Source organism: Myotis lucifugus, unplaced genomic scaffold (genome assembly GCF_000147115.1).
Source record: "Myotis lucifugus unplaced genomic scaffold, Myoluc2.0 scaffold_473, whole genome shotgun sequence".
NCBI classification, from domain to species: Eukaryota; Metazoa; Chordata; class Mammalia; order Chiroptera; family Vespertilionidae; genus Myotis; species Myotis lucifugus.
In genome coordinates, this window is record NW_005871521.1 from 506,047 (window position 1) to 521,178 (window position 15,132).

Here is a 15,132-nt window from a genome sequence, read left to right on the forward strand (position 1 = left end):
GCAGTCATGAGGGGAGCCCCCGTGCAGTCATGCAGGTGAGCCCCTGGTGCAGTCATGCAGGTGAGCTCCATGCAGTCATGCAGGGGAGCCCCAACAGTCATGCAGGGAAGCCCTGTGCAGCCATGCAGGTGAGCCCCTGGTGCAGTCATGCAGGGGAGCCCTGTGCAGTCATGCAGGGAAGCCCTGTGCAGCCATGCAGGGGAGCCCCTGATGCAGTCAGGCAGGGGAGCCCCTGATGCAATCAGGCAGGTGAGCCCCCGTGCAGTCAGGCAGGGGAGCCCCATGCAGTCATGCAGGTGAGCCCCTGGTGCAGTCATGCAGGGGAGCCCCCACTCGCTGTTTCCGTTCTAACTCAGGTGGTATTTTTCAAAGTGTTTACATTATGGACAATAATTAACACAGAAGAACATTTAATGATGAAACACTTTAAAGGGGGCGGAAGTTGCTGTCTTATTTTCTATCTTGATGTTGTGTTAATAATATCTTAATTACTAAGTTACTCGATGTTAATAATGTGTTAAAACAATCCTCCCTGTGCTCAATATAGGGGCCTGGGGGAATTGCTGTGCCCTCTGCAACCCTTTAATATGAGTGGTGCATGATTTTTAAAAGAAAAAAGAAAATTCTAGTTTTATTTGGGAGCTTATAGACCATTTCTCATTTTTCCTAAACAAATGGTCCTCAACTAACTAATTTATGATAATTACTTTCTAGTTTTACAGCATTTAAAATCAGACAGTATTTGACCAAGGCCCCTGGCACACACTGAGTGTAATAAGCTATTCCACGTGGGAAAACGCGGTCATTGTAATTATATTTAAGTATGTCTGCCAACTTTATAATGTGCTCCCAGTGGAGCCCACGATGGCTCACATTGGACTTCACAGGGGTCAGTTCAGGTGGGCGCGGGGAGAGACTCGTCCGCCACCAGGAAGGGGGCTGGTGGGCCTTGGGCTGGGGCGCGTTTGCAGTGTATGTTGACATCAGTTCACATTTCAAGACACGCGGTTTCCAGACATTTGCTCCTCCGAGTCCTCTGAGTGCGTTTCTCCCTGTCATTGCAGCGTCCTCGACCTAAACGCCTTTGAGCGGCAGAACAAAGCTGAAGGGCTGGGGATGGTGACCGAGGAAGGATCAGGTATGGGTTAGATGGTGACAAAGAAGGATCAGGTATGGATTCCTTAAAGTAGAAGGTCGCCTGCTCCCCCTTCCTTCCTGAAACGAATCAGCTATCAGTTACCTTTTCAATACAGAGAGACACAGGTTTTCTTTAAATGGACAAAATGCTTATGTGACTCATTTAAAGCCCCTAAGTGGTCACTCAAGCAAGTCACACCCAAATCCAACCGTATTGTTACCGGCTGTCGGTGGCCTTCCCCTGCTTGGGTGTTAGAAGAAGATCCCTATTAGAGAATTATCCACAAAGTGAGAAAGCGCATGGGTGAACACGTTAGGAACATGCCTCCACCAGCAGGCTGTCAGGTCCCCCTGACATTGCTGCCTGCTGCCTCCTCCTGGCAGCTGTCCTTGTAGCTCATGGACCCAGGCATCTTTGCAAGCGCAAATTCTTTGATGAAGGAAATTGAAGAGTAATGTTTCTTTTGATAACTCTGATCACAATTTACATGTGCACAAAAACTACTCACATAATCTTAGAGTTTTTCCTCTCTATAGATAGATGCATATATAAACTAGGAAAATGAGCACATGGAGCAGTGGAAGCAGAAATAACTATTGTTGCACACCTATTTTAATATTTATTCAGAAAAAAAATATTCAATATTTTTTATTTGTTTTTATTCTTTTGTGTTTGATTTTTTAAATTAACTTAGTTTTGGTAAGCCTCTATGTGTTTATCTGTTTTTGTGTGTTTGGTCTGGTTTGGAGTTATCAATATATTAGTTTTGGAACATTGGTTTTTCTATTAAGCCAATCTTGCTGCAAACAATAAATTTCCTCCCACCTGCCATTGGTAGACTGCTGGCCTTTCTGAGATAATTTAGAATGAACTAATCTCTCTATCTCTGTATATTTTTGTTCTCACAGTAGGAAAAAGAATTAGTGCATATTTCTTGCTGGATTTGAAAGACAGTCATTTAGACACATTCTAATGCCGCTGCCATCCCTGTGTGGTTTTCTCTTGTGCTTGGCAGTTGAATGTGTAGGTTCCATCACCAAATAGCAGTTGTACAATAACTTAATTGTGTGAGCTACCTTCAAGGTAACCCCAGCAGCAGCCTACTTGGGTTTTCTGAGGATGCATATGAAGGAAAATGCCTTGGAGTTTGTGTCACAGTCCCACCCCTGGCCTGAGGGCCCGAGGGGAGCTCGGAGCCACAGTCTCGGGCCTGCCTCTCCCCCGGAGTCTGGGGCAGTTCCCAGCTATAAAGGGCCTGAAAATGAGTGAATTCTTTGTTCAAAGTCTGACTTCCCTGTCTTGGAATTGGAACTCTTTCATTTTTCCTTGACGCTGCCCCTAAAGTTACTAATGCTCTAAACACAATGTCAGGAATCGTTAGCCAGTTCATGGCGGCCACCCAGGATTCATTTCCTGGGTCTTCTGCCTGTTGTCAGCCAGGGGAGGATGCAACACCTGTGACCCCAAATCAGAAACAGCTGGGTGGGTGCGGCAGGCTCCTTCGACAATCGCCATCTCTCAATAGGCGCTCGATCTGATTTGTCTGTGCTTTGTCAGCACACAGGCCAAGTATTGCCCAAACTGATGGACGCCTTTTCTATTTCATTCCTTACTAACAGCAAGACAAAAACAAACCTCACCTTTTCTCTTCCCCCATTTCCTTTTCTTCCGACTACTGTGCGCACTGTCCTCCCTTCTGCAGCCGTCACTCATGAGCATGGTAACTATCCAATGAGCCGCCCGTGGCCACTGACTCCCCGATTGCTGCGGCTTTTCCCTGGACAGTGGCAGTCTGGGCGCTTTCCTCTTATAGACCTTCCATAGGCCGTTTAAACAAGTAGATCATTTCCTTTCTACTATTATGCATCCTGTTATTTAAAAAATGCATATACCAATATTTTCTTTTTCCCCCTTTTCTCTGAGGATATGCATATTGGACACAAAGGAGCAACAAGCACTTAAATTAAGTTTTTGGATGTTCTGTTCGGTTTCTTTCATTTAAAAAGTCTGGGAGACCCAGTGTTTGCGACGGTTGTGAACACGGGTGACTGCGGGGTGCAGGGTCTCCCGGGGCCTCTCTGTCGGGGATGCACTGGGGCTTTATGGCTACGCAGCTGGGGCACCGGACACCAGCGGCCACAGCCTCTGCCCTTCCCTCCACGCACTGAGCAGGCGTGGCCTCCTCTCTTCCTTCAGAGCATCACAGGTTAAAACTAATTGTTATTCTTCAGACCGAATTGAAAGAACTCTAGGATAATAGGAATATTTGCTCTTCAAACTCATATAACAAAGTTGGTATTAACATTTCAGATCGTCCCTAAAAGACATACAAGGGGGATAAGGAAGGGGCTGAGGTGATAGGACTTTCCAGAGCAAGATCAGCTAAATGGACTGACTTCTGGCATATTTTAAAAGCGTGTGACACAGCCATTCTGTTAAGATTTTACAAAAGATAAGAAAACATGCCCCTCATCAGAGAAGGAAAGTGGCTCATTCCTCTGCAGTCAAACGCGGAGAAACCTGAAAAGTATAAACTGTGAGTGACGTCGCTCCCGGGCTTGAAGCTCCTGCTCTGGGCCACCGTCTGTCCGAGCTCAGTCTTCCCTGTCGTCTCTCGCTGTCTTGCTGGGATGATGAAGTGGCCGAGGATGTAGCCGAGGAAAATGTGTCACTTAAGCACATAAACCTTTTGCTACCCGCCCACAACCCTACAAGGAGGCGTTGTCCCACTTTATTTTTTGTTTCTTTTAAATATATTTTTATTGATTTCAGAAAGGAAGGGTGAGGGAGGGAGAGAGATAGAAACATCAATGAGAGAGAATCATTGATCAGCTGCCTCCTGCACGCCCCCTACTGGCAATTGAGCCTGTAACCTGGGCATGTGCCCTGACCGGGAATGGAACCGGGACCTCCTGGTTCATAAGTCGACGCTCAACCACTGAGCCACACCAGCCGGGCAGGCTGTGCCTTTATTTAGTGTTATCACCACCTCTACTAACACTGAGCTCTCCACATTTGTAGAAATGGTCATGCAGGTTGTGAAGAGCCTGTGAGGGCAGAGCCCTTTATCCCCATTTTATAGATGACAAGACTAAGGCAGAGAGAACCACTCGCCCTCAGCAGCGACATTTCAATAACCTTCCTTCATTATAGTGTCAGAAATGCAAGCCCTTGTCATTAAAACCACCAGCAAAGGAGAGCTCCTCACAGCAGGCACACTTGGCAGTGACCACAGGCAACCTTGCAAGGATGTAGGAGCCTTTTCAACCCTGTTTCATCACTGATGACTAACCTCAGTTCATGGTCCAGCGTGCTTTCTCCTGGCCGTCCCAGGTGGCCTGATCTCCTGTGCCCCCCGACAGAAAGCCTCACCCCTCTGGCGGCACCTGCTCCTGCAGCATGGGCGGCAGCAGCATTTCCACCAGATGCAAATGTGTCCATCACACAGTTGCACCCACGTCATACCAGCTCACCTGTTCACCTGGCGGGAATGGAGGCTCCCCCCTCCCCCAATTCTTCTGCTGTGAGCAGGTGTCCTCGTGTAAGTGAAGCTATGGTGTGCGTATACGGTTGAGAGGAAATACTGCGCAGGCCAGCAATGGCTAGCACCCTGGTGTAGATGAGGGTGCGGTGCACTGAGCATGTCAGGCCCACGGGTGGAGCCGTGACATTGACCTCAGTGTCAACTGTTCTGTGTCCTCTCTCTCAACGGTTACTCACTGCACTTGAATATATGCACATTGAACGTATGTGCATGGCTTATGGATTTGATTTTCTGGGGAAAAACATTTCAACAGGCTCCCAAGAATCAATCATCCATGGAACTGCTAATCTTTTGATCTGAGTCTCATTTTAAAGGCCCTTCTGGTGATGCTGAGTGTCATGGATGATGAGTTTAGTTTCTCGGCCCAGACTGTCCTCTCTCCTTTGTCCCGTCGTGAACATAAACCCTAAGGAATGGGCTTAGCAGCCATGTGAGGAGATTCAAACCACGTGCTTCTAGCGGGCGAACTTGGCACAGCACTGGCTGCTCACCTGGTGATTTTAGTTTGGTCGCCAAATAGCGTATCTTACAATCTCACAGGGAAACCAGTACAGGGATGCCATGTACTTTTTTTAATGTTTATATTAAAAACATAATAGTTTTGCTTCCTAACCCTCCCATTCTATGAGCCTGTCACTTTGAAAGTCACAGATGCAGACTGGTAAGTCCATCTGCTCCGCCATTGTCATCGTCACTGTCATCCAGGTGCACACGCACCATCGCAGCTCTCTCAGCTGGAAGTGCTCCCAGGCTGAGGAGTTAGTATTTTTTAAACATATAAATACATTCATCCACTTGCCAAACAACATTTTTTGTCATTTTTATTCCTAAACTATATGTTGAACGCTCATCTATTGAACATTTTCTTCACTGACCCTGTTTGCTTTGAAAATCAGCTTGCAATGTGTGGTACAGGTTTTTAGTTTGTTTGTTTGTTTGTCCTTCTGCTTTCGAAGTCGCTTGTGATAAAGATACATTTAAATTGAAATATAGGTGGAATGACAGCCCCTTCCCCACAAGCACATTAGCTCCCATGATGCAGCGTAAGCAGGTGTAACTGTAACACTGGTCATTGATGCAGTAATCACTCCCGTCCACATCTATCAGAAATTAGAGGGTGAGAACAAAAGTTTAAACCCTCAGGTTGCTCCTAAAATGTTGCCAAGCCCATGCTGCTCCTCTTAACAGAGAGAAACCTGGGTGTTAAGGTTCACAGGCTCTTTTCTAACAAAGAAAATGGGCTTCTATCTGCCAAGCGCATGGTCTCGTGAGCTTCAGATAGAGGCGGCTGCCCTGTGCCTGCGGCCGGTCACACGGGGCCGGCCTGATGTGCGGGGAGATGGAGGAGGGACGGGACATGCTCGCTTGCTTGGAGGGTAACGTCTGGACTTCCCTGCAGGCGAGAAGGTCCTTCAGGACGATGAGTTCACCTGCGACCTCTTCCGCTTCCTGCAGCTGCTCTGCGAGGGGCACAACTCAGGTGCGTGAGGCCTGAGGCTGGAGGCTGGTGCCCAGGAGGACATGCTTGCCGCCAGTACTGACAGAGGCCTGTCCGTTGTGATGACGGGTCAGCCCTGCAGGGGGAGCTCAGCCACGAGAGCCGGGCCACATCCCTCTTTCTGTGTTGCATCACTACCTGGCAGCCCTTTGTAGCCATCTCACTATTCCAATCAGTTGTTCTGATGTGGAGAAGACAGGTGGCCGGTGGAGAAAGACACACGGGAGAGATCTGTGTAGGGAGCTCTGTGGCTTGGTTTCCTCTGTGCCCCTGGTGCCCGGGGACGGTGCCACAGCATCACCTAGGATGCCGTGTTCCATGCCCTATTTATGGGTGCGGCTCCCTACAGCCGTGCATCCGGAGGGCGGGAGCGGGGCGGGACTCTCCTCTCTTCCCTGTCACTGAGCCAGTCCTAGGAGCAGAGGACTGTGGGTAATCTAATCACCGTCTCCTAGACGGTGGAGCTCCTATCCCGTCCCCAGGCCCGGAGCTCCAGAGCGAAGGATCGGGAACGGTCAGCACCCTCTGAGACAGAAACGGACTAGTTAGGTTCTGGGAAGCCCCAGGCGGGTGTATGGGGCGTCCCTCACTTCTTATGGACACTCTGAACTACTTCATATTAAAACTGCTCCTGGCCACAAGGATTTTGCTGGAGACATCATTTGCTGGTGGAGTTATTCAGATAACAAGTCATTTTACACTTTGGACCGAGAGGTAATAACATCGTTTGGTCTCGTGCAGATTTTCAGAATTACCTGAGGACTCAGACTGGCAACAACACCACCGTGAACATCATCATCTCCACCGTGGACTACCTGCTGCGGGTGCAGGTACGCGGCCTCGTGCCTGGTGGCGAGCTAGAGGGGCTGCTTGGCCGAGATAACACGGCGGGTTCCTGGGTGAGGCTGCCGTGTCTCACGGGGCTTTGGTCTCCTGTCAGGACTTGTCAGACGTTCCGCCTCTGATCCGTCTCTGACCCAGCCTCCGGGTGAGCGGCCACCTGGCTGTCTCTGATCCTGGCTCCACTTCCCTCATTATGTCCTTTCTACAGTGCGGATTTTTCCCCACGGTTTTTAGCTTTGGTGGCATTTGAAATTTTCTTTTCATTTTGTCAAGCCCTGACATGCTGTGCTCCCCTTTGCAGCTGATGGATAAATAGGGGAAGGATATTTGGAACATTCTCGGGAATGGGAAAGAAAGGCTTTCAGACCACCTAGATGCTTAAATTTAATAACCTCAGGTTTGATCCTTTCAGCTGTCCTAATATGATTTTTATCCACTTCCCAATCTGTTATGTAGAACGATTTCCTGTTACAGATTTCAGAGCTGAACAGGTCAGCCTTGGCCTCACACTGTGCCTTCCCCCTCGGCCTCTCTTCCAGGAGTCCATCAGTGATTTCTATTGGTACTACTCGGGGAAAGACGTGATCGATGAGCAAGGACAGCGGAACTTCTCCAAAGCAATTCAAGTAGCAAAACAAGTGTTTAACACCCTCACAGAGTATATCCAGGTAAACACGTACCCACTTCTGCTATTTAGAGAAAGAAGGAAAACAGGAGTCAACCGATTACCCTGGAATCCCATGGGAAAAGGCAACAGGATGAAAGCCCTTTCCTGTCACCATCCCATGGCTGATGGACCTCGTCTGCAGATCCTTAGCCAGGGATGATGGTCACAAGGTTCGGTGGAGAGGGGATCTTCACGGAACGACTTGCTTTACCCTTTGGCGGACTGAGGGGTCCTTAACTCCTCAGGGCGTGGCCCATGGTGTTGACTGAGGTCTCCAGGGCCTGGTGTATAAACAGCTCGCAGCCAGCATTAAGGGAGGGGGAGGAGGGCATTGATTCACTTGACCATATTCCAGGAAAAGCGAGGAAAAAGTGTCATGGAGACTTTATAAAAAAGAAGAGACTGGTCTTAACAGCTTCATGTTAGTGTGTGTGTGTAATTATATAATATAACCATGTATGATATAGGTAAAATTCCAAATACTATGAGGAATATACCTTTCTTAAATATTGGTTTGTTTTATGTTCTCTTTAGGCTACATTTGTCTTAACCTGAAAATTTTGAAAAGATTTTATAAAATTCTGTGTTTTTTCCCCAACCAGCCACACTTTGCTGTTTCCTGGAGGCCAGTCCGTCCTCTTTCCTTCCTCCCTTCTCCATGGGCGGGGTTAGCAGTACCTCTGCGTCAGGGAGCCGCTGGGCACCGTGCCCCGTGCTGAGGGCAAACAGGAGAGAGGGGTGGTAGTTTGCTTCCTTGGGCTGAGCATAATCTTGGGGGGGAGGTTATGTAAAGTAACAGCCACATGCCCGGATGTGGCGAGGGACAGGTGTGGTAGGACAGGTGAGTGAGTGCCTGTCTCCTGAGGGCACCATTGTCGTCACTGCACAGCTTACATTTTGGGGTCTTTCTTTTCAGTGTTGGTGATAAGAGATGTTAATTTTGGCCCTATTGTTGGCAGTGAGGTTATCAGCAGTGATGCCGTTGGTCTGTTTCCCTGTAGGGTCCGTGCACTGGGAACCAGCAGAGCCTGGCCCACAGCCGGCTCTGGGACGCCGTCGTGGGCTTCCTCCATGTGTTTGCCCACATGCAGATGAAGCTGTCCCAGGTAAAGGCACCGCCTCCCGCCCTCCTAGATGCCGGCGGGGACAGCAGCTACTCGCACACAAAGCATGCTCTCCCTTATTTCACATCACATTTCTTAGCTTACTTCTTTATATGTCTTTTACTCCACATTTAAAAACATTTTCTTAAATGAAAGAACTGTATGCACCCTGGCCAGTGTGGCTCAGTGGGTTGGAGCGTTGTTCCATGCACCAAGGCACATACCCAGGTTGCTCGTTCTATCCCTGGTCGGGGGCAACTGATCAATATTTCTCTCTCACATCAATGTTTCTCTCCCTTCCCTCTTTCTCTTGAATCAGTGAGAACATGTCCTAGGGTGAGGATTTAAAAAAATTTAATAATTTGATGCAAGCTGAGAATAGATGAGCGCTATCATTCAAATTTGAGAGCAAAAGATACTGAACACTTGACTATAGGAGAAATAAAAGAGTTTAGTCCCCAGTGTTGAACATTTGCAACCCTTCGGGGACCCACGTCTCCATGACACTCACCGAAGCTCCCTCCTCCCTGCCGATGAGGGGACACGGATTTGAAATCCTCCAGGCCCCGTGGAAGGGAGAGGTGTGCGCATGGGGTCCACACAAGCAGCTGGCCTCCATAGAGGAACTCACCACTAGCAGGAAAATCAACTTCGTGAAAGTCAAAGAGAGAAAGTAGCTCTAAGGATGAGCCAATAAACATAGATTGTCGGCTTCTCCTTGGTCCTGAGATGCTGGGAGGGGTCGCCGTGGGTGGAGCAGCGCCTCCGGGGGAGCCCTCAGGTTCCTGCTGCATTTGCTCCGACGGCCTCCAATGCCACATGTTGCTCTTTCCAGGATTCCAGTCAAATCGAGCTCCTGAAAGAGCTGATGGACCTGCAGAAGGACATGGTGGTCATGCTGCTGTCCATGTTGGAAGGTAGCCTCGGCTTCGTGTTCGTTTGTACTTAGAGGTTTACATTGTGCAACCCGCATCGCCTTGGTTCTTCTACTTTAAGGGCCAGTATTCAGCTTCCACCCCCAGAGAGGACAGAGGCCCGGGTTTATTGGGGGCTTTATAAACTTTTCTCAGGTTCGTGTTTAAGAAAGAGACATTGTCTATGAGGAATGATTTTTCAACCCTAAAGGGCTTTGTGAAGGCTCATTCTTACTGTTAATATGAGGCTGGATTTCAGTTTCTGCCCATTTTCTTTATCCTAAAACATGACCAATTTGAGGGGGAAAGGCCGGCTTCTGTTCAAATACTCCTCCATGGTTATTAGCATGGTGTTGCGCGTGTTTGTGTAATTACAGTGACTGGCTGACTCCTGGGCCTCACACACTGGAGGAGGCCCAGGGCCGTGCCTGACACGGGGCTGGGAGGCCTGTGCTGCTCTCTCTGCGGACGGTGCTCGCTGTGAATGAGTGCCTTTGTCTGCCTGCAGGTAACGTCGTGAACGGGACCATCGGCAAGCAGATGGTCGACATGCTTGTGGAGTCGTCCAACAACGTGGAGATGATCCTCAAATTCTTCGACATGTTCTTAAAACTAAAGGACTTGACCTCTTCTGACACGTTTAAGGAATACGACCCCGACGGCAAGGGCGTCATCTCCAAGAGGGACTTCCACAAAGCGATGGAGAGCCACAAGCACTACACGCCGTCGGAGACCGAGTTCCTGCTGTCCTGCGCGGAGACGGACGAGAACGAGACCCTGGACTACGAGGAGTTCGTGAAGCGCTTCCACGAGCCGGCCAAGGACATCAGCTTCAACGTGGCCGTGCTGCTGACCAACCTCTCGGAGCACATGCCCAACGACTCGCGGCTGCAGACCTTCCTGGAGCTGGCGGAGAGCGTGCTGCGCTACTTCCAGCCCTTCCTGGGCCGCATCGAGATCATGGGCAGCGCCAAGCGCATCGAGCGCGTGTACTTCGAGATCAGCGAGTCCAGCCGCACGCAGTGGGAGAAGCCGCAGGTCAAGGAGTCCAAGCGCCAGTTCATCTTCGACGTGGTCAACGAGGGCGGCGAGAAAGAGAAGATGGAGCTCTTCGTGAACTTCTGCGAGGACACCATCTTCGAGATGCAGCTGGCGGCCCAGATCTCCGAGTCGGACCTGAGCGAGCGGTCGGCCAGCAAGGAGGAGAGTGAGAAGGAGAAGCCAGAGGAGCAGAGCCCGAGGACGGGCTTCTTCTCCCTGCTGACCGTCCGCTCGGCCCTGCTGGCGCTCAGGCACAACCTGCTGACGCTCCTGCGCATGCTCAGCCTGAAGAGCCTGAAGAAGCAGATGAAGAAGGTGAAGAAGATGACGGTGAGGGACATGGTCACGGCGCTCTTCTCCTCCTACTGGGGGGCGCTGGCCAGCCTGCTGCACGTGGTGGCCAGCGTGCTGCGCGGCTTCTCCCGCATCGTGGGCAGCCTGCTCCTGGGGGGCAGCCTGGTGGAGGGTGCGAAGAAGATCAGGGTGGCGGAGCTCCTGGCCGACATGCCGGACCCCACGCAGGACGAGGTGCGGGACGACGGGGAGGAGGGCGAGCGGAAGCCGCTGGAGGCCGCCCTGCCCTCGGAGGACCTCACCGACCTGAAGGAGCTGACGGAGGAGAGCGACCTGCTCTCGGACATCTTCGGCCTGGACCTGAAGCGGGAAGGGGGGCAGTACAGACTCATGCCTCATAACCCCAACGCCGGCCTCAGCGACCTCATGAGCAACCCAGACCCCGTTCCCGAGGCGCCAGAGAAAGTGCAGGTACCGGAGCCCTGTCGCGGCAGCTCGGGCCCAGGGGCACCTTGTGAGTCAGTGGGCGTCCAGGCTGGCGCTCCAGGGTCCAGCACGAGCCTGAGTTTCCAGAGAGAGTGGCCTTTTGGTCAGCAGAGCTGCCTCTGGAGGTCCGTTACCAGTTACTGAATTATCTTAATGAGTAGGTGTGAACCGAGCACTCACGCAGACATTAGGCAATGAAACGGGTCCATCCACAGGTACTTGACCCGGCTCACCGTCAGAGGGAACGCTCCTGACAGAACTAGAAAAGCGTTCGTGCTGGTGGACGGCAGGGTCCCACGCGTGGCGTGAATGAGGCGGCAGTGGTGTTGGCAGTGGTTGGAGCAGATCTGAGCAGTGGGACTTAGTTGGCCTTGGTGCGTAGGATTCGAGCAGGTGGTTGAGGAAATGAGAGGAAAATGGAGGCGCCCAGAGCGGCACCTGCTGCCCTGGGGCGGGGGGAGGGGGTGGAAGGGAAAGTGCCGTCTCCACCGAGGCAGGGGTCACCTAGAGGTCGCCACTTGGCGCCTGGGCACAGGGCTCCCTGAACTCATCCCAAGGTGGTGTGTGACCTGCTTTTCTTCCCCTTCACTTCAAGGAACAGGAGACAAAAGAGGAAGAAAAGGAAGAAAAAGAAGAAAACAGATCGGAACCCGAGAAAGCCGAGTACGTGCGGTTTCCTTGTTGGCTGGTGCTCTCTCTCCAGGGCACGGAATGGAGACTCTGTCCTCTCTGGGGACAGGCTCAGCACCAGGACCTCCATGCCGGGGCATCAGTGTGGGCACCGCCCGCCCGGGGCCGGGCCAGCCTCGGCCTCCGGTCCCATCGCCGTGTCCCACAGCAGGGATGCCGCGTGGTTCCTCGGGACGCCTCCCAGAGCCCAGGGCCCAGCTCTGGTGTAACTGCACATGGGATTCCGTCCTGGAATCCATCCCCAGTGGGGGGCGTGCAGGAGGAAGCGGATCGATGGTTCTCTCTCATCATTGATGTTTCCCTCTCTCTCCCTTCCTCTCTGAAATCAATCAAAACATCTTTTAAAAATGTTAGCTATACCTCCCGTGGGTGAGGTTAGGTGGGTTATGTATCTGTGGGTTTTGAATATGAGTCCGACTGCATAAATACACTTCCATGGAGGGTTGGTATGCTGCAGCTAGAGGGGTTTTAGGCATCCAATTTTAGTGCTGCTAATTTCATTATCATGTGAGAAATTAATATCCTGACATCCTTTCTATATGTGAACCACCAAATGCATGTCTCTGACATGAAGTCCTAAAGCTTAGCCACTGTTCCAGGTTGACTGTTAAAATCCTAATTCAGAAGTAAGGCAGGCTGGGGGTTTTCACTGTTACTCTCTTTTCGGTGCGATGTCTTATTGCACAGTGGGAAGGGGAGGTGCTCCGTACAGATACAGAGACACACCAGCCTGTGACATGCCCTTGAGATTTGAACTTCACAGGATTCTCCACAGGAGGCCAGGGTCACAGAAATCCAACCCCAAATTCTAAAATTGAACTATTACAGTTCATTGGAGGAGAAAGTTTTCAAAAATGATGCTGTGATTTGAATATGTGTTCATTTGTGTATTTTGGCACAAAGCCCGTTAGTTCTTTCGTCTTTTGCCGGCTTATGTGTTCTTGCCTGTTCCCAGGGGAGAAGATGGGGAGAAAGAAGAAAAGGCCAAAGACGAGAAGGGCCGGCAGAAGCTGCGGCTGATCCACACGCACAGATACGGGGAGCCCGAGGCCCCCGAGTCCGTGTTCTGGAAGAAGATCATCGCTTATCAGCAGAAGCTTCTGGTGAGCCCTTCAGGGTGGACGCTGCTGGGAGACATGGTGAGATCAGCGAGGCTGGGCCAGTCACTATAATAACTGAGGCTCCACGAGTGTCCGTGGGCTCCCGTGGGCGGCAACCAGGGAACCAAGTCCACCTGCTGGTGCGTTTGGTTGGCTCCGTGAGGACGGACCCGGGACCTCTGCACACGTCACAAGCCCGAGACCTTGGATGTGGTGGCTGCCACACCCCGTGTCTCCCCACAGAGACTAGGACGGGTCTGGGTGTGCACCGGGCTCCCTGCAGACCACCTGCAAGGGAAGTGACCGTCCCCGTGATTAAGTGTTCTCACTGCTTAGGTGCACGTATGGGACATGTTGTATGTACTGCAGGCAGATATGTGTGTGGTAGTAAGTTTTAACTAGGTTTTCTCAGCAGTCTGTACCTCCCCTGTGTTGTTTAGTGCAGAGGACTCTGAGCATAAACGTGTTCTAGAAAGCTCTGGGTGACCACTCGTGTGGGTGTTGTGGTAGGTGCCATGCTGCAGGTGAGGCTGCAGGTGAGGCCGGGTGTGGGGCACGGGGTCGAGTGAGCTCAGCGACACCAGCAGGAGCCCCGTGATTCCTAGGAATGTGTCGGCACCTGTGGGAGGCAGGTACAGAGGGGCTGGCATGGCTCTGCCCACTGGTTGCAGGCCCCTCTCTGCACGGGGGCTTCTCTGCTCACCAGTTTGCATGCACAGACGGGCCATGGTCACCTCAAGCCCAATGTCCCCAGGATTTCATCACCCCGGAGCTCAGTGCCAGAGTGACTGGCCCAGCCTCGCTGATCGGTCCACCCAGGAGGGTGAACGGTGTGACTGGCCCACGCGGCCCAGGGCTGTGGCAGTGAAGGCAGAGTCCCCTGTGGAAGGGACACCGCCAGCAGGCGTGTGTGCCGGAGAGGGACAGGAGACACGGTGCCTGTGACGTGGCCCCTGGCACATCCACACGGGCACCGTGCAGATGCCTCCCACTTAATATTAAAGCAAGTGCTGATCTCCCAGAGCCTTTTCCTCACACCCACTCTGTCTGGTTCTGTCCAGCTCAGAAAATGGCACCAGCTGTTGAGTTAGGTGCTAAGACCCAAACCCAGAAGTTACCGTCTCTGAGTTCTCCCTCTCTTCCACCTCAATACAGCCCAGCAGTAACCTTCTCAGCTCTGTCTTCTAGATGCGTGGGCTCTGCCCCGCGTCCCCATCTCCACGCGCCCCGGCCCAGCCTCCCTGGCAGCGGGATCTCTCCCCACACTCCTGCGTGTCCTCCTAGCCCATCCTCTGCTGCCACTCGGGCCCCTGCTCTATTTTCCACACGGACGCTGGGATAATCTGTCAAATCAGAGTCTGAGGGCATCAAGCCCTCTTCAGATCCTCCGAGAACAAAACAATTCCAACTGTGATAACAGGACTCATAGACTCTCCTCTATTATCGTATCTAATCCTCACAGCGAACCCTTATGAGGAGGTTCTGGTTTATCTGCACTTCACAGACGAGGGAAATGATGCCACCGCAGTGATTCAGTTCTTGTGCCCCCCGCCCCCTCGAGGCCCCGGAGATCACAGACCCCACACAGACCTCATCCGGGGCCTGCCACTCCCTCTAGCTCACCCGGACCCCAGCCCCTCCACACTCCCCCGCCCCCCGGCTTCCTCCTTTCTGTCCTCAGGGGCACCCCCACTGCTCTGACCTCGGGGCTGCCCCTGCGTGCTCCTCTCTCTGACACACATTGGGTCCCCACTTGTTCCCTGGCGACATTCAGGCCTCTGCTCACGCACCCCGTTCCCTCAGCCCGAGCCTGC

General features: G+C 51.9%; 1 protein-coding gene across 1 annotated transcript in view; it reads left to right on the forward strand.

The window, feature by feature from the left end:
- The window catches only part of RYR2 (ryanodine receptor 2), a 169,795-nt gene that overhangs the window by 142,412 nt on the left and 12,251 nt on the right, over positions 1 to 15,132 (forward strand). Inside the window, 9 exon segments of the mRNA XM_023744551.1 lie at positions 1,065 to 1,138; positions 6,082 to 6,162; positions 6,922 to 7,010; positions 7,563 to 7,691; positions 8,692 to 8,796; positions 9,629 to 9,710; positions 10,216 to 11,513; positions 12,124 to 12,191; positions 13,174 to 13,321. Coding sequence (XP_023600319.1) covers positions 1,065 to 1,138; positions 6,082 to 6,162; positions 6,922 to 7,010; positions 7,563 to 7,691; positions 8,692 to 8,796; positions 9,629 to 9,710; positions 10,216 to 11,513; positions 12,124 to 12,191; positions 13,174 to 13,321 — 2,074 coding nt within the window.